The sequence below is a fragment of the Pelodiscus sinensis genome, chromosome 7 (genome assembly GCF_049634645.1).
Source record: "Pelodiscus sinensis isolate JC-2024 chromosome 7, ASM4963464v1, whole genome shotgun sequence".
Taxonomy (NCBI): Eukaryota; Metazoa; Chordata; order Testudines; family Trionychidae; genus Pelodiscus; species Pelodiscus sinensis.
In genome coordinates, this window is record NC_134717.1 from 571,244 (window position 1) to 588,370 (window position 17,127).

The 17,127-nt window shown below is 58.1% G+C and overlaps 1 protein-coding gene across 1 annotated transcript; it reads right to left on the bottom strand.

Moving 5' to 3' along the window:
• Positions 1–1,251: 1,251 nt before the first annotated feature.
• On the bottom strand, positions 1,252–3,190 carry CDK5R2 (cyclin dependent kinase 5 regulatory subunit 2). The gene has a single exon (XM_075932941.1). It carries the CDS (start codon positions 3,057–3,059, stop codon positions 2,100–2,102), a length of 960 nt encoding a protein of 319 aa, XP_075789056.1. The 5' UTR covers positions 3,060–3,190; the 3' UTR covers positions 1,252–2,099.
• Positions 3,191–17,127: the final 13,937 nt, after the last annotated feature.

A 17,127-nucleotide genomic window follows, 5' to 3' on the forward strand; every position in this document is an offset into this window, starting at 1 on the left:
GAGCAGATAACAAGGCTCTTCCCAGGGGGCGAGACAAAGGAAGGGAGGCGGAGACGGACACCTGGCTGGGGGGCAGGGCCTGGGAGCTGCACAGTCTTGGCTGGGAAACATGGAGAGAGGAGACTAAGCTGAGTACTGAGGGTTCCGGGGCCTGTGGACCCATCCCCCAAGGGGTCAGAGGCTGCCTGGCCCTGCCTCCTGTAACCACATCAGGTCTATGCTGTGCAGTATCCTGGAGAAGCAATAGACTCTCTCTATTCTATTGGCTAGTTGAGTCTCATCCTGCTGCAGACCGGGTGCAAGATCAGGGGTCCCGACGCGCCTTCACACCCTCCCCCCCGCACTGTGCAGGGCCAGCCCCAGAGACAGAGTCCCGCGCTGGGTGCAAGGGGCAGGCCGGGCCCTGCCGCCCAAACAGCCTGCAGGGACGGCCAAGCAAGACAAAGCAGAGCAGCCGTTTCAGCACCTTGGACAGCGCCCACGCGCCACGGCTATTCCCAGTGCAGCCCGCGCGGAGCAATCCCCCGGATTTCGCCGAACCCCCCGGGCCCCTCCCGCCCCCCGCCTCCGGGCCCCTCCCGCCCCCCGCCTCCAGCCGCTCCGGCCAGTAGTCGGGATGAGACCGAAGCCTGACCCCACGCGTCGGCCAGGCCTCGCCCCGGGCTCCCCGGTCTGTGCTGGCCCCTGCGGATCGCGGGTACCCGAGGGGAGACACAATGCAGCGGGGCTGGCTTGTTACACATCCCCGGGGAACGCGGCCTGCTGGAACCGCGGGGCTTGGTGCCGCACGACAGGGGCGGGGGCGCGGCGCGGAGAATGCAAATGAGGCTGGCGGGCTCCAGCCAGACTTCCTGTCTGGGAAGAGCACATGCCGCGGCGGGAGAGGGGCGGGCGCTGGGAAACCCCGCAGATAGGCCCCGTTCCCACTCCCGGGTGATTGGGGGAGGTGCGAGGGATTGCAGGGGACGGGTCTCTGGGTTATTCACCACAGACGGAAGGGGGCTGTTTGAAATCTGTACCCCCCCCCCCCCCCCCCCCCCGCCGCAGCAATCCACTGAGGGAGGGGAGAGAGATCCGTTGGGAGCCAGGTCTGAGCGCAGGCGGGCCAGGAGATGGCTAGCAGGGCCAAGCAGCTAGCTGCTAGGGAGCAGTCAATAGCCAAGGGCATGCACGGCCGAGCTCACCCCAGAACCCACATTTATTTACAGTCAGCGCCCCCTCCAGGTATCCATTCCCCCCCCCCCCCCCCGAGTAAGAAACTCCAATCAATCCACCGCACTCCGCAGGGCTCTGGGCTCGGCAGGTTTATCTCTCTCTGCAGTATACAATATAAAACAATATGCTTCCGCTTTGTACATTTCAGCAGCATTGGCACGGCGAACAGCTGGCCTCGGAGTTCCAGAACAGGCAGCGGGGGCCAGGCCGCCCCAGCCCCCGAGAGCGGGCGGAGGGGAGGGGAACCGAAGGAGATGTGATGTCTCCAGGAGGGCCCAGCCAGGGCTGGCCGGGCTCATGTGCCCCCCCCCCCCCCCCCCGGAGCCGGGAACCAGGGGCGTTGGGATGGCAGCGTCGCGCGTGACACCCGCAATGGCCGAGTCATTCGCTGTCGAAAGGACGGACACTCGCATGCAAGGTTAGAGCGATTTGTTCGTTTAAAAAAAATGCAAGATTCTTGCCCCCTCCGTGCTGTGATTCACAGCAGCCGCCAAGAGCCCTCGGGTTCCGCTGGGCTCGGGGCCCCTCCCGGGAAGGGGACACCGGAGCGTGCAGCGGCTGCCACCTCCCCCTTTGAAAGCCAGGGCCTGGCTAGTCGCGCCTCGGGCCAGCCGCAGCCCCCCACATCCAGGCGCTTGGGAGGAAAAGTCACCGCCACCCCTTCTGCTCTGCCACGCGCCCCTTGGGGGGGCAGCGGGCCTCCCCTCGGCAGAGCAGCCCCTCCCTCCCCAGCCCCGGGAGAAGCGAACCGGCAGTGCCCCCTTCCCCCAAGGCCTGTCTCGGGCGGCTCCGAGCAGTGTCTGGAGGGGGACGGGAAGCCCGGCTGCTCCCCAGCCCCGCGGCTCTCCCCTTGGCGGGCAGCCGGGCGGAGGGGAGGGCGCCCCCTAGCGGTCCAGGCTGATAGTCCAGTGCTTGGAGTCCCGCCGGCCGCCGCTCTCCCCTTCGCTCTTGAGGTCCTGGAAGAGCTGCGTGAAGTAGTGCGGGTCCGAGTTGATCTGCAGCATCTTGGCGCTGAGGCGCTGGATGAGCGCCAGGCAGCGCGCCCAGAACCGCTCCTTGTCGCCCTCCAGCAGGAAGGGCTTGAGCGGGTAGGAGATCTCGTGGCCCAGGTAGGAGTAGGCCAGGTAGAGGCAGGTGAGGAAGGCGGCCTGGAGCTCGGCCGGGCTGCCGATCTCCTCGCCACGCAGCGCCTCCCGGCACAGCAGGTACACGAAGACCAGGTTGGCCGGCGTGATGAAGCCCTGGTCCTGCCAGCCCTGCAGCAGCAGCGCCCGGTCCACGCTGCGGAACCAGGCGATGAGCTCGCCGGGGCTCAGCTCCTTCAGGCGGTAGCAGCGGCGGCACACGAAGTCGCCCAGGCAGCGCAGCAGCTCGCCGGTGGAGGCCTGCACCACCACCCGGCGCGGGGAGCTCGGGGCGCGGCTGCCGGGCGGCGGTGGCGGCGGGGGCGGAGGCGGCGGCTTGCCCCCGCCCGGCTGCAGCTCCTGCGGGGCGGGCACCGTGGGCACCGGCACGGCCAGGGGCCCGGGCTTGGCGCCCCCCTCCTGCGGCGCGCCCAGGGACTTGCGCAGGTTCTCGCGGTTGCGCTGCTGCACCAGCGGATCGGGCTGGGCCGGGGCCCCCGCGCTGCCCGGCTTGGGGGTCACCTTCTTGGCGCCCTTCTTCTTCTTGGCCGAGACAGCCACCAGGCGCTTCCAGGTGAGGGCGGAGATCAGCACCCCGGACCGCTTCAGCCGGCTCTCGCCTTTCCCGTGCGCCCTGGTCTGGGCGGCCTCTGGACCCGCGGTGCCCCCGCCGCCCTTCCCCGAGGCGGCAGGGGGCGAGAGGGACAGCACCGTGCCCATCCTCGCTCCGGGCTGTCTAGGGCGCGGCTGGCAGCCGGAAGCAGGCACAGGCCATGGGAGGGGGCCGGGTGGAACCGGAGGACGCGCCGCTGCGGATGCTGCGCCCGATCTGCGCTCTGCACCAGCTGCTGCACCAGCCCCGGCCCCTCCGCTCCCCGCCTCTCCTGGCGCAGCCAATCCGAGCCGGGCTCTCCCCGTGGCGCGCTGCAAGGCCCGCCCCCACTGTGGGGGCCTCCGGCTCGGGGCTGGCGGGGGAGCCCAGGCGGCTGGCCTGGACCTAGGGCCCCCGGGAGCAGCCCGGCGGGGAGCGGGAGGGCGAAGGCGGGAGGCGCTTTCCCTGGCAGATTCCCCAGGGCCACCTTAACCCGGAAAGGCTGTGAAATGGGGGCTTCGTATCGGAGAGGGGGGGGCATTCATGGCTCCCACCCGTGACGAGCCTCGTCCCCGGCTGACCCCAGCAATGCACAGCGGGGGGTGTTGTTATCCCGGGCTACCTGGGGGGATTCATCCGTCCCAGGGCCGGAAGGGACCACGGTACCCATCCGCCCCAGCTCCGGCACCCCCCCCCCCCCCCGAGCGCAGCTGTCCGAGAGGCCCTTGCGACCGTCCCAGCCCGCCCCCCTCCCGGCTCCGAGTGGCCATGGGTGGCCGGAAAGGTCCCCATGACGCTCAGGGGGTCGGAGCAGCAGCCAGCTGAGAAGGGCGGGGGCTGTTCAGCTTGGATGGGGGAGGGGCTAGGAGAGAAGCCTATTACTGAGCAATTGTGAAAAGCCAAGTGTTTACTCTCGCACACCCTGTGTGAACCCAGGCAGTGACTGGGCAGCCCCTTTAATGCAAACAAGAGGCACCACTCTTTCCACACAGCCCACAGTTCACCTGTGGAACTCCTCGCCAGGAGATGGTGTGAAGATCACAAGTAGAACTTGGTTCCAAAAAGACCTGGAGAAGTTCCCAGTGGACAGGTCCATCGGTGACTATTGGCCAAGGGGGCCAGGGACACAGCCCCCTGCTCTGGGTGTCCCCAAATCTCTACTGGAAGCTGGCAGTGGAAGACACAGGTGGATTGCTCCTTAGTTGCCCAGCTCTGTGTGCTCCCCCTGAAGCTGCGGAGCTGGCCACTGCCAGAGCCAGGACACTAGGCAAGATGGACCATGGTCAGACCTAGTTATTATGTTCACCGCCAAAATGCAGCCACCTCTGGGATGGAGGGCAGCAGACACCTCTTGTATGCCAGGCTCCACCAGCCACCCCCCTAAGGCTGGTGCCAGGGGCACTGGTAGGATAGCTGCATGAAGAAGACTCCAACCCCCTTGGGCATTATCTGAGGGTCTCCCCCTAAGCCAATATGGGGAGCAGCATCTGGGACCATCCCTGGATCCCAGGCTGCATTGACATGGACCCAGGGGCTCTAACACACCCTGACAGCAGCAGGGAGGTGATCCAGTTGCAGTTCCAGCCCTAGCCTGACTCTGGGGCCCAGAAAGCCCTATTTCCCTGTTTTTGGGAGGTACAATGAACCCCCCACCCCAGGCAGGAGAATGGCCCTGCTTCCCAGCTGGGCTCAGGTGGAGGGAAAGAAGAGATGGGGGGTCCTCCCCAACAGCCTTGTGCAGCCATCCCGTGCCCCAGAACTAGGGGTGTAATAGTGCAGTCGATTAACAGATTGACCATTATAGTTAATGCTATAGACTATACGCATCCCCCCTGTGACGTAGTGGGGGGCTGTCTGCTCTGTAACCCAGTGTGCTATGGGGGGGCCTTTCTGGTTGCTGGGCTTGGGCAGTGGGTGACTCCACTGGCAGCTATTTGTAGCAAGGCCCAACAGGGCAGGGATGAGTTACTAGGCAAGGGGCTCCCAACCTGTCCGACAGGTCGCCTCCCAGGGAGAGAGACAAAGGGAGGCAGGTGGAGACCAACCCCGGTCTGGGGGGCAGGGCTGGAAGTGAGGCAGTTTCTGTCTGGGAAGCAGGGGAGAAGAGGGTGGGATTGTAGGGCTCAGCCACCCCCCATCTCAAGGGGGGGCCCTGAGGCCTCCTAGCCCTAGTTCCTGTAACCAGATTCCATCTGTGCTGGGCTGTATCCTGGAGAAGCAATAAACTCCCTCTGTTCTGCTGGCTGGTGGAGTCTGTTCATGCCACTATGGGGGTGCAGGAGATGGGGAAACCCCAATGTGCTGTCACACACCCCTCCTCACCAGTACATTTTTTAGCAGGCTGGCCAGTAACCCAGCTGAGTCCTGGCTCGTGCCGGGTCTGGAACCTACCCCCACTGCGGCTGTGCATTTCAAGTGTATTAGGAGCCAGGCGGGCAGGGAGCCCAGCTCAGTTCTGGCTCATGCCAGATCTGGGAGCTCAGACACATGCCCCCTCTCCCCCCGGACAGGGGCTGCTGCCACCCTGCACTGCTGCCTCTGTATCAGAAGCAGCAGTGAGGGGCAACAGGAAGTTGGTCCGCGAGGGGAATTGTTTTTTAAACTGGCTCCCTTCATGGACCAGCTCCCGCCTGGCACCCCACACTGCTGCCTCTGATACAGAGGCAGCCCGGAAGCACATGTGCATGACTGGCAGGGAGGGGCGCCGACCACGGGAACAGTCTGCAGCGTGGTGGTGGGTTCTGGCTCCCTGACCGTTTGAAAGTCACGACTGGGTGTTTCTCCACTAGCTCCGCTCCAGGCACAGAGGCGGAGGTGGCGGGTGGGTGGGCAGGTGGGGGGGGGGAGGGTCATTGGCCAGGGTTTTACAGGGGGTTCAACCAGATCATCACTATGGTCCCTGCTGGCCTGGGAATCTCCCTCTCCGTCAGCGGTAGCTGGCTGTTTTCCTGCTTCCTCTGGGGCTTCAGTGGGTGGCAGGATGCTGGGCTAGGCGAGCCAGTGCTTGGAGGTGGCTCAGTGAACCCTCCTCCTAGGGGCCTGGCTGGTGGGGCTTGCTCATGTGCTCCAGTCTGGCTAATCACCAGATGTGGGGTAGGGAAGGAATTTCCTCCACTCAGAGTGGCAGAGCCTGGAGGGGGGGCCGATGGGGGCTCACATTCCCCTGAAACCAGGGTGGGGGCTGCCTGTTGGCTCTTGTCAATTCCCTGCCATGGCAGGGTGTTGTGGTGCGTCGGGGACCCCCCGACCCTGCACCCCGTTTGCAGCAAGATGAGACTCCGCCATCCCGTAGAGCAGGGGGGTTTATTGCTTCTCCAGGATACAGCCCAGCAGAGACGTGATGTGGACATGAGGAGTCAGGGCCAGGCAGCATCAGACCCCTTGGGGCAGGCGTCCACCGGCCCCTGAGCCCCCAGCACTCTGCTTAGTCTCTTCTCTTCATGTTTTCCCAGCCAAGACTGTCTCTCCCCAACACCACCTAACACCCATCCCCCAGGTAGCCCCACCCCTTCCTTTGTTTAGGTGAGAACCCCAGTGGGCCATTGTCTGCGTGCTGGAGCTCAGGGGTGACCCCCCACTGGGCAGTACTTACAGACACAGGCCAGAAGGGGTTACCCACAGCCCACAGCCCACAGCCCAAGCATAGCGCCCAGCGGGTGGACACAGGGAAGCCCATGGGGCCCTCTGGATCTCTGCCTGGGGCGCCCAGCAGCAAACAGCTGAAATCCTAGCCCAGCGTGTGCCTGCACAGCAAAGCAACCCCTCGGCTGCCTGTGCAGGCCCACACCAGTGCAGGCTGCAGGGCTGCTTCCTTGCAGTAGGGCCCTAGGGCAAGGGTGGGGAACCTCTTTTGGGTGGGTGGCTGCTGACCCACAGAAAAATCAGTCGGGGGCGCACAAGTACGAAGCACAAAAAAATGGCCCCCAGCTACGAAGGAGAAAGACTCTCCCCACATTCCACTGGCGCACCATAGCCTAGGCAGGGAGGCCCAGTCTAGTGTGTTCCAGCCCTGCAGCGGGGACTGGAGTGCCAGCGCCCACTGCTGCCCAATGTTGGGGGGCCCTGAACTTCAGGAGCTGGATCCAGGCAAGCCGGGGGCCACATCCAGCCCCTGGGCCGTAGGTTCCCCACCCCTGCGCTAGGGCAGTGTTTCTCACCCAGTGCTGCGAGTACCCTTGGGGGACTCCAGAGAAGTCTGGGGGGTGCATCAACACAACTGAAATTGGAAGAAAACTGAATTTTTGTTTGACGTTTGACAGCGCTTTATTATTTGTGTACTTTTTACACCCAAAAATGTCATCGCCCGCCCGGCTACAATTTAGTTTCAATAAATGTGTTGCAATGGGTGAAAAAAGAGTGTGTGTCTGAAAACTGTAGGTCCTGGGGGTACTTATACTTCTTTTTTAAAGGGGGGACTTTATAAAAAAAAGTTGAGAAACTGTGCTAGAGGATGACATGTGTTGCATACAAAAGCGCTGCCTGAGCTCACTAGACTTGTATACATGGGTTTTCTAAAGCTACACCAAACTGTTAGGTCTAAGGTTTTAAACTTCAACTTATTGTGATCCTTGTCAATCTTTGCAATCTGTGTAACTCTCAAACTTACTGTAAACTGCAACTTTGTAATCTTGGTAACATGCAGCCACCTTGCTTGTAACTTTCCCTAAGCTGCATTCTCCGGAGTGAATGGAGAGAGAGTGTGAGTGTGAGTGTGTTTGAAGAAGGCTTGGAACAATGGACCACATGGCAATGAGTCATCAAAGTCTGGGCATGCTCCTTGCTGGATAAAGGGAAGTGTGGGCATGCTCCCTGATGACAAGTTGAATGAGTCACAGGAGCCATTCAGACACTATATAAAGAGAAGGAGCACATGTGAGCCTTCCACTGATCCTGAGAAGCTCCCCTCCAGTGTCTTTCCTCCTGACCAGCTTCCCCAGCCATGATGAGCAGACAGACCCTCCAGGATTCACATACCTTGGCTCCTTCTGCAACCCATATGTCTGTGTAAGTGTGTGAGTGCCTGAGGGCAGGAATGAATGGGTGTGAATGAGTGAATGACTGGAGGGGTGTGCGCTTGCTTGCTTGTCTGTGTGTGTGTGTGAGAGAGAGAGAGAGAGAGAGAGAGCGTGCGTTCTATCTTCTTTAGCTTAAACCTTTGGTGGCTGCTTTCTCCTGTTTAATTTTACCTAGTGGAAATAATCCCATGCTAGTGTAACCCTGGGTGGTCTCCAGTGAGAATATTTTTGGGGTGACAGCATGGGCCAGCTGTGGGTTTTCTCTGCTGCGTAGCTACGCTCCAGGTCCTTGGGCTCCAGAGCGGGGGTGCTGGAGAGGTCTTGGCTATCCAGGGGGTCAGACGAGAGGAGCTGATGGTTCCTTTGAGCCTTGACCCCTGAGAGACTCCCCCTGGTTGGCAGGTGCTAATTCAGCGCCTGGTTTTGCCTTTGGTACATGAGCGTTACCATCTACTGCAGGCCAGGCAGGAGCGAGCTGGTAAGACCAGCGCAGCTTGGCCCAGCAGCAAGCGGCTGAGTGTTTCCCAGGCACAGAGGGGCCCGGCAGCCATGACCGTGCACTCTAGGACGGGGGGAGGATTGACCACCCGGTGGCACCTCGGGCAGGACTTGACTGGGGGCTAGTTCCCCAATTGAACCCTTCCACATAGTTTGCACAAGAGGGTTGGGCGGCGCGTCGGGGACCCCCTGATCCTGCACCCCGTCTGCAGCAAGAGACTCCACCAGCCAGTAGAATAGGGAGGGTTTATTGCTTCTCCAGGATACAGCCCAGCATAGATGCAGTGTGGACATAAGGCGTCAGGGGCTGGCACCCTTGGGGTGGGTGCATCACCCCCCCTCAACTCCTAGCACCCTGCTCAGTCTCCTCTCTTCATGTCATCCCAGCCAAAAACTGCCCAGCTCCCAGGCCCTGCCCCCCAGCCAGGTGTCCGTCTCCACCTCCCTCCCTTTGTCTCTCCCCTGGGAAGAGCCTTGTTATCTGCTCAGGCTGGGACTGGGTGTCTGGGCCAACGCACGTGGGGGTGAGTCAGTGGGAATCTCACAGCACAGGGGAACCCTGGGTTACAGAGCAGACAGCCCCCCACTATGGCACAAGGGCGTTTAAGGGAAAAGCAGGTGGGCTGCGGGCTGGGGAGCTGTGGGGCTGGAGAAGGGGCTGGCATATCCCCTGCCCACACCCGGCCTTCGTGACCAGGCATCTCTCAGCGTTTGCCCTCTCACAGCCTTTTCCTCAGGCCCCAGGCCCTGCGGCCTGGCCCCACACTGCTCCAGCGAGGCGGGAGAAGAAAAGATGAACAGTGCCCCTGGCTCTCCGTGCAAATACCCCCAGCCATGGCCAGCTCCATCCCCACACCCGGAATCCACGCCTCACTCAGCACCTGGAATCTGGGATTCCAGCTGGAGCCCGATGTTGCACCATGTGGTGAAGCCTCAACGACCTCCGCTCAAAACTTGGTCTTTCACCCTGGCCTTGCAGGGCTCTGTCTCCTAAAAATGTCAGTGATTTCCAGCCAGCCGGGGGAGATTCATCTCTCGCCTTTCGATATTTCGACAGCCAATTGAGAAACCGCACAGCCCCTGGTCTCCCCTCAACAGAGCGTTCCCCTCCATCGGTCGGACAGCCCAGGGCAAAATGCCGGGGGCAGGACTTCTTCCCGAAGGCCAGGACATTCTGCACTGCATCTGCTTTCCAGCCCTTGTCTTCAGCCTCCCCGGCGCAAAGGAGCCCTCCTGCATGTGAATAACCGCAGGGATTGCAGCCACGGAAGAGGCCGCGGCGGGGAATGTGCAGCTCATGAAAATTTCAGCGAGGCTGTATCGATGATGCTCTCTGATACAGCGCGCGCCGCGTGACATTAACAAGCAGGCGTGCACGGAATGCAAGTGACTTTGGGCCCGGGGCGGGGGGAGGAGGAACACGAGCTGTGTTGCATTAGAATTAGATCGGCACTGGGCCGATCCCTGGCTCCTGGCACGTTGAGGGCTTTTGAATCCAAACTTAGATCTGAGTCGCAATGGCATGATCCAAACCCTGCAGCTGAGCCTTCTCGGGGGACGGGTGTGTGTGAAAATTGACAGTCAGGGACAGATTCCACCCCGTGGGCACCACAGCGATGCGCAGGGGCTGTTACTGGACGACAACGGGCCAGGGAGATGTGCGGGTCATGTGTTAGTTCTGCCATAAGCAGCCCTTGGATGCTCTTTCCTGGGGCAGTGGCTGGGCCCCAGAGTCTGGGGGGAGGGTCCTGGTGCTGTGGGATTTCTGGCCTATGCTACACCCCAGGGCCACAGCAGACTAGCTCACGCTTTGGAAAGTTTCAGCTCCTGAAGCAGCTGAGAATCCAGAAAGCACAGAGGGGAGCCCCCCCCCCTCCCCCAGCTGCTCAGAATTGGAGCCCAGCCCTCTGGGCCCATCCAACCCCCTGCCCCCAGGGGCTTGGCTGAAAGGAGGTTGGGGGGTTGGAACACTGAGGCCCAGTGGGGTGGGAATGGGCGGTGGAGGGGTTATGGTGGAGAAGAGAGAGAGAGATTTCGGGGTGGAGTGTGTGGTGCTAGCAAGGACTGGGGCCAGCATGTGAACACGGGGTGCGTGAGAGCCAGGCAGTGACAGGAAACAGGTGCTCCTTGGACTGCCTGGTTTCACCACACTCGGCTTGAGCAGGAGAACCAGGCTCCGGAGCATGGCCCGGAGGGGGAAGCCAAAGGCCTGTGGGCTGCGGTTCCTGCGGAGTAGTGACTGGGTTCTTATCAAAAATTAGTTTTTAATCTTTCCTCCAATCAGGAAGTGGCACAAACCTACACGAAGGAAGCCTGCGATGCCATGGGCAGGGCTGGATTGGAGCAGAAGAATTGCCGGGGTCAAGCAATGAGCAGCTGGGACTCGCTCATTTTTTTACATTCCTACCTGATGTGCCAGGCTCAGAGGTGCCAGGCTCTGAGCTGCCAGGCCCAGAGGTGCCGAGCTCTGAGCTATCGGGCCCAGAGGTGCCGGGCTCTGAGCTGCCAGGCCCAGAGGTGCCGAGCTCTGAGCTGCCAGGCCCAGAGGTGCCGAGCTCTGAGCTATCGGGCCCAGAGGTGCCGGGCTCTGAGCTGCCAGGCCCAGAGGTGCTGAGCTCAGAGCTATCGGGCCCAGAGGTGCCGAGCTCTGAGCTGCCAGGCCCAGAGGTGCCGAGCTCTGAGCTATCGGGCCCAGAGGTGCCAGGCTCTGAGCTGCCAGGCCCAGAGGTGCCAGGCTCTGAGCTGCCAGGCCCAGAGGTGCCAGGCTCTGAGCTGCCAGGCCCAGAGGTGCCTGGGTTCAGCCTGGAACCCCTTGGCGTGGATGAAGCACTACACACAGGGTCTGTCCTCACATCCATACCCTGCCCTGCCTGCTGAGGAAATTCCAGTGTCCACAGCCTGCTCTCATTGACCCAAAGCCTGGTCAGCTCCGAGTCAGAGCCCCTGGGCTGCTCTCTGTCTATTTAACGGGGCTGACTCCACTCACAGCTGCAGTGTTCGCCAGGCGCAGACAGTCTCATTCTGCAGCCCAGCTGGTCGGAGGGGCGAAGCCGGAGGAATTAACCCAGCTAACTCACCTGCCTTTATGTGCAGGTGATTAGGTGGCTGGCCCCTGGCAAGTAAATGCGGGGAGGGGGGAGATGCCAGCCCCCAGAGAGACTGGGCTGAACCCATTGGAAATGGAGTCGCTGCCTGGAAGGGGCAGAGGGGGGTTCCGGGTTTGTTTCTGTATTGCCTCTTGAGGGGCCATGTTCAGCACGGGGCTTTGCAGGAGGGGCAGCTGGCAGCGGGCCGGTGGCAGCAGACTGACAGCTAGTGATGGGGCTGGCTGAGGTCCTGGGGAACAGCTGAGAAATGTCCTTGCTGCGGGAGATGGGTTGGTTTTCTGGCAGGTCCCCAGCAGGTGCTCTGCTCAGCACCCCACCCCAGAGGCAGGCTGCTCCTCGGCTGCGGGAGAACTCGCCCCCCCCCCCCCAGCTTTGTCTTCCCTGGCCTGGAGCCTACAGACCTCAGCAGAGAGCAGCCCCTTTGTGGCCATTGGTGGCCTGGCAAGACAGCTTCTCACACCCTACACATCCCACAGGCAAAGGATGGGAGACAAAGGGGTACAAGCCCTGGTTTACAGTTGGGGAGACTGAGGCCCACAGAGGCGATGTGACTGGCCCCAGGTCACATGGGATGTTCGGTAATGGAGCCGGGAAGTGAATCGAAATCTCACCAGTCCCAGCCTCATGCACACATGAAACCACAGGCCTGGCCTTTCTCTCCATTAAGGAGCAAGCTGGGTGAGGCAGTGGGAAAGGTTAATTTTCAGGGAGGCCTGTGCATGCCTCAGTTTCCCTGGGTGCTGCACTGTTCCCTAGCTGGGTGCAAAGGGCCTGCTGGCTCTTGGGCAGGTTCAGAGGCAGGTGTGAATGGTGCCCTGCTTTCTGGGCCTACATCCTAAATCCAGGGAGTGCCTGAGAAGACAACAGCAGACCCGATTGCCCCAACATTGACACCTACCTTCCAATGACCCAGTGACCAATGGTCCCTCTGCCCCAGGGGCAACGGGGTCCCAGCAGAGCAGAGCAGAGCTCGATGCAGCAGCACAGTGGAGCAGATACCCCAGGAGGGCTGGAAGCTCCTTCCCGGGAGGCTTTCCAGAGGGGGCTGGAGAGTGTCTCTCTCAGGCAGGTCAGGGCCTGCCAGTCCCACATGCTGGCAGGGTCAGACCAGGTGAGCCATACAGCCCCCTCTGGCCCTGGGGATCAGTGCCTGGCAGAGTCTGAAAGTGGCTGAGTGGAAAGGACAGCAGCCTGCACAGAAGATACTCAGTTTGGTTTACAGGCCAAACCCTGCTGCATCCTCCGGGGGGGCTCAGGCTCTGGGACCCACACCCAGCAGTTTGGTGGGAGTCTCCCATGTCCCTGGGAACTGGCAGTCACTGGCTGCTAATGGAGCATTGGCCGTGGAGGAAAAGTGGGAATTACTTATAGAATCCCAGGGCTGGCAGAAACCCCAGGAGTCATCGAGTCCAGCCCCCTGCCCAAAGCAGGACCAATTCCAACTCAATCATCCCAGCCAGGGGTTTGTAAAGCTGAGACATAAACCTCTAGGGATGGAGGTTCCACCCCCTTCCTAGGGAACTGTGACGGGGCTGACAAAACCCAGCCTCTCCGCTGGAGGCCTTTCAGCACCCTGGCCAGCAGCAGAAGCAGTGGAGAGGTCCTCCGAGCAGGGTAGAGGGGCAGCCTTCACTGCAGCCAATCAGGGTGTGGCAGGCTGCTAGATAAGGAGCTGCTAGCTAAGGCCAATTAGTTCCTTCCTGGAGTGCAACCTAGGCAGACCTCTGGGCTGACTGAGGGAACATCAGAACCATGGACAGCTCCGAATGGGAGCTGAGCCCTCACAAGGGAGTGGAGCTAGATCCTGCAGCTAAAGATCTAGGACTAAAGAATTTATGGATCTAAAGGCGGAGGAGGCCTGGGATTATTTTAAGTTAAAGTTGCAGAAGTTGTCAGAAGCCTGTATCCTAAAAAAGGGGAAAAAATTATAGGCAGGTGTGTTAGACCAAGCTGGATGAGCAAGCATCTCAGGGAGGTGATTTAGAAAAAGCAGAAAGCATATAAGGAGTGGAAAATGGGAGGGACCAGCAAAGAAAGCTACCTTATTGAGGTTAGAGCATGTAGGGACAAAGTGAGACAGGCTAAAAGTCAGGTAGAATTGAACCTTGCAAAGGGAATTAAAACCAATGGTAAAAGGTTTTATAGCCATATAAATAGGATGGAGTGGAGGTTAAGGATAATCTAGGCATGGCCCAATATCTAAACAAATACTTTGCTTCAGTCTTTAATGAGACTAATGAAGAGCTTAGGGAGAATGGCAACATAACAAATAGGAATACGGATATGGAGGTAGATATTACCATATCCAAGGTAAAAGCAAAACTTGAACAGCTTAAGGAGAGTAAATTGGGGGCCCTAGATAATCTTCATCCAAGAATATTAAAGGAACTGGCACATGAAATTGCAAGTCCATTAGCAAAATTTTTTAATAAATCTCTAAACTCAGGGGTGTATCATTTGACTGGAGAATTGCTAATATAGTTCCTATTTTTAAGAAAGGGGGAAAAAAGTGACCCAGGTAACTATAGGCCTGTTAGTTTGATATCTGTAGTATGCAAGGTCTTGGAAAAAAAATTGAAGGACAAAGTAGTTAGGGACATTGAGGTTAATGGCAATTGGGACAAATTACAACATGGTTTTACAAAAGGTAGATTGTGCCAAACCAACCTGATTTCCCTTTTTGAAAAAGTAACAGATTTTTTAGATAAAAGAAATGCAGTGGATCTAATCTACCTCGATGTTAGTAAGGCATTTGATACAGTACCACATGGGGAATTATTGATTAAATTGGAAAATATGGGGATCAATATGAAAATCGAGAGGTGGATAAGCAACTGGTTAAAGGGGAAACTACAGCGGGTCATACTGAAAGGTGAACTGTCAGGTTGGAGGAAGGTTACTAGCGGAATTCCTCAGGGATCAGTTTTGGGGCCAATTTTATTTAATCTTTTTATTACTGACCTTGGCACCAAAAGTGGGAGTGTCCTGATAAAATTTGCGGATGACACAAAGTTGGGAGGTATTGCCAATTCAGAAAAGGATCGGAATATCATACAGGAAGATCTGGATGATCTTGTAAATTGGAGTGATAGCAATAGGATGAAATTTCATAGTGAGAAGTGCAAGGTTATGCATTTAGGGATTAATAACAAGAATTTTAGTTTTATAAGCTGGGGACACATCAGTTGGAAGTAACGGAGGAGGAGAAGGACCTCGGAGTCCTGGTAGATCACAGGATGACTATGAGCCGCCATTGTGACATGGCCATGAAAAAGGCTAATACGGTCTTGGGATGTATTAGGCGAGGTATTTCCAGTAGGGATAAGGAGGTGTTAGTGCCATTATACAAGGCATTGGTGAGACTCCATTTGGAATACTGTGTGCAGTTCTGGTCTCCCATGTTTAAGAAGGATGAATTCAAACTGGAACAGGTACAAAGAAGGGCCACTAGGATGATCCGAGGAATGGAAAACCTGTCTTATGAAAGGAGACTCAGGGAGCTTGGCTTATTTACTTTAACCAAAAGAAGGCTGAGGGGGGACATGATTGCACTTTTTAAATATATTAGAGGGATAAATACCAGCGAGGGAGAGGAATTATTTAAGCTTAATACCAATGTGGACACAAGAACAAATGGATATAAGCTGGCTAGTAGGAAGTTTAGACTTGAGATTAGACAAAGGTTTCTAACTATTAGAGGAGTGAAGTTCTGGAACGGCCTTCCAAGGGAAGTAGTGGGGGCAAAAGATCTATCTGGCTTCAAGATTAAACTAGATGGGTTTATGAAGGGGATGGTTTGATGAGATAACATTCTCTTGGTAACTAATTGACCATTCATTATCAATGGAGAGATGATAGAGTTACTATAGAGAATTTTTCCTGGGTGGGCTGGTGAGTCTTGCCCACATGCTCAGGGTTTAGCTGATCGCCATATTTGGGGTCAGGAAGGAATTTTCCTCCAGGGTAGATTGGCAGAGGCCCTGGAGGTTTTTCGCCTTCCTCTGTAGCATGGGGCACAGATCACAGCTGGAGGATTCTCTGTATCTTGGGGTCTTTAAACTATTTGAAGGCTTCAATATCTGAGATATAGGTGAGAGGATTATTCTAGGAGGGGGTGGGTGAGATTCTGTGGCCTGCACTGTGCAGGGGGTCAGACTAGATGATCAGAATGGTCCCTTCTGACCTTAAAGTCTCTGAGTCTAACTCTGTGGAACCCCGGACAAGCAGAATTCAGCAACAAGGCCCTAGAGAAGGGCTGGATGAAATGGCATCCCTGGGGAAGTGGCCCAGGGACATGATCATGATTACTGACTTTGAAATTTGGCAGGTAACTGCTACGTATAGGGTCCCTGGGCTGGGAGCCAGTGGAGTGGGTGGGTCTGGGTCCCTCCCAACCCCCTACAAACCACGCCTGAGTGAGCGGGTAAACGAGGGGGTCTGAACCTCAGCCAAGGACTGGACTTTGACTCGCCTGCAGACAGGTTCTGCGAGACCCCTTCAGCTACCAAGGGGCGCTCACACACAGCACTGAACCTGTTACAGAACCCAGCCCAGTGCTCCCCCACCACCTAGGGGAATCATTTTTCCTAATATCCAACCTCCACCTCCACCACTGCAACTTGAGCCCATTGCTCCTTGTTCTGCCACCAGCCACGACTGAGACCAGCCTCTCTCCAGCCTCTTTGGAACCCCCCTGCAGGAAGCTGAAGGCTGCTCTCAAATCCCCCCTCACTCTTTTCCTCCATGATCCCACCTGGGTTATACTGAGCTATGGCAACTGTACAGGACCTGGTGGGGGGTGAAGGCAGTAGTGGGCAATGCTGGGGGGCACTGGGCCAGGAAGAGCCCAGCTGAGCTGGGGTGAGTGCTCTCTTACACCTGCCTGGGATGCCTGTGAGCTCCCACCAGAGCAAGGGTGTCTAGACTGCTGTAGTTTGCCCCCTGCGGGCGAAAGGCTGGGATGGCAGTGGGATGGCTTGCGTTGGCTCGCAGGCTGCTCCATGGGGTCCTGGCTGGTGGAGATGGCCTTGTGCACACGGGGGAAGCTGCAGATGTGGTGTCACTTCACTTTGGTAAAGCTCTTCATAGGCTCCCCCGGCCATCTCCCATGCACTGGGGAAATGGGAAACGCTGACGTAGGCTGCAACCTTTTTTTATGCCGCAGACGGGCAAACCCGTTCACAAACTTTTGGCGGGCCGCTAACATTTTATTTGCATAGTCACACATAATGTTATGCAAATATGCAAATACAATGTTCCCATACGTGATTTTCTGTAACTATTATTGTTCTATCAGATTGTTTTTTCGGGGGTGGGCCTGTGGAAGAGAAATCTTGGAAATCGTTGCAGATGTGTTTTCTTTATGATTTGGACTTTTCTTAGGGAAAAGCATGTTCCGATGTCACTGGGAACCCTCCGGCCTGCCATCGTGTACCAAAAAAACCTGACAACAATGTGCCAAGCACCTTATTGGGGTCTAAGAGATTCCCCTTCCACGGGGGCCTGTGTGTCTTGGCCTTCGGGGTGCGCTGTGAGGGCCTCCGCTGGGCATGTGAGCTGCCTGGGATGTGCACGGA

Excerpts from the sequence above, each read along its gene's own strand:
- CDK5R2 (XM_075932941.1), bottom strand. The coding sequence starts at position 3,059 with ATGGGCACGGTGCTGTCCCTCTCGCCCCCTGCCGCCTCGGGGAAGGGC.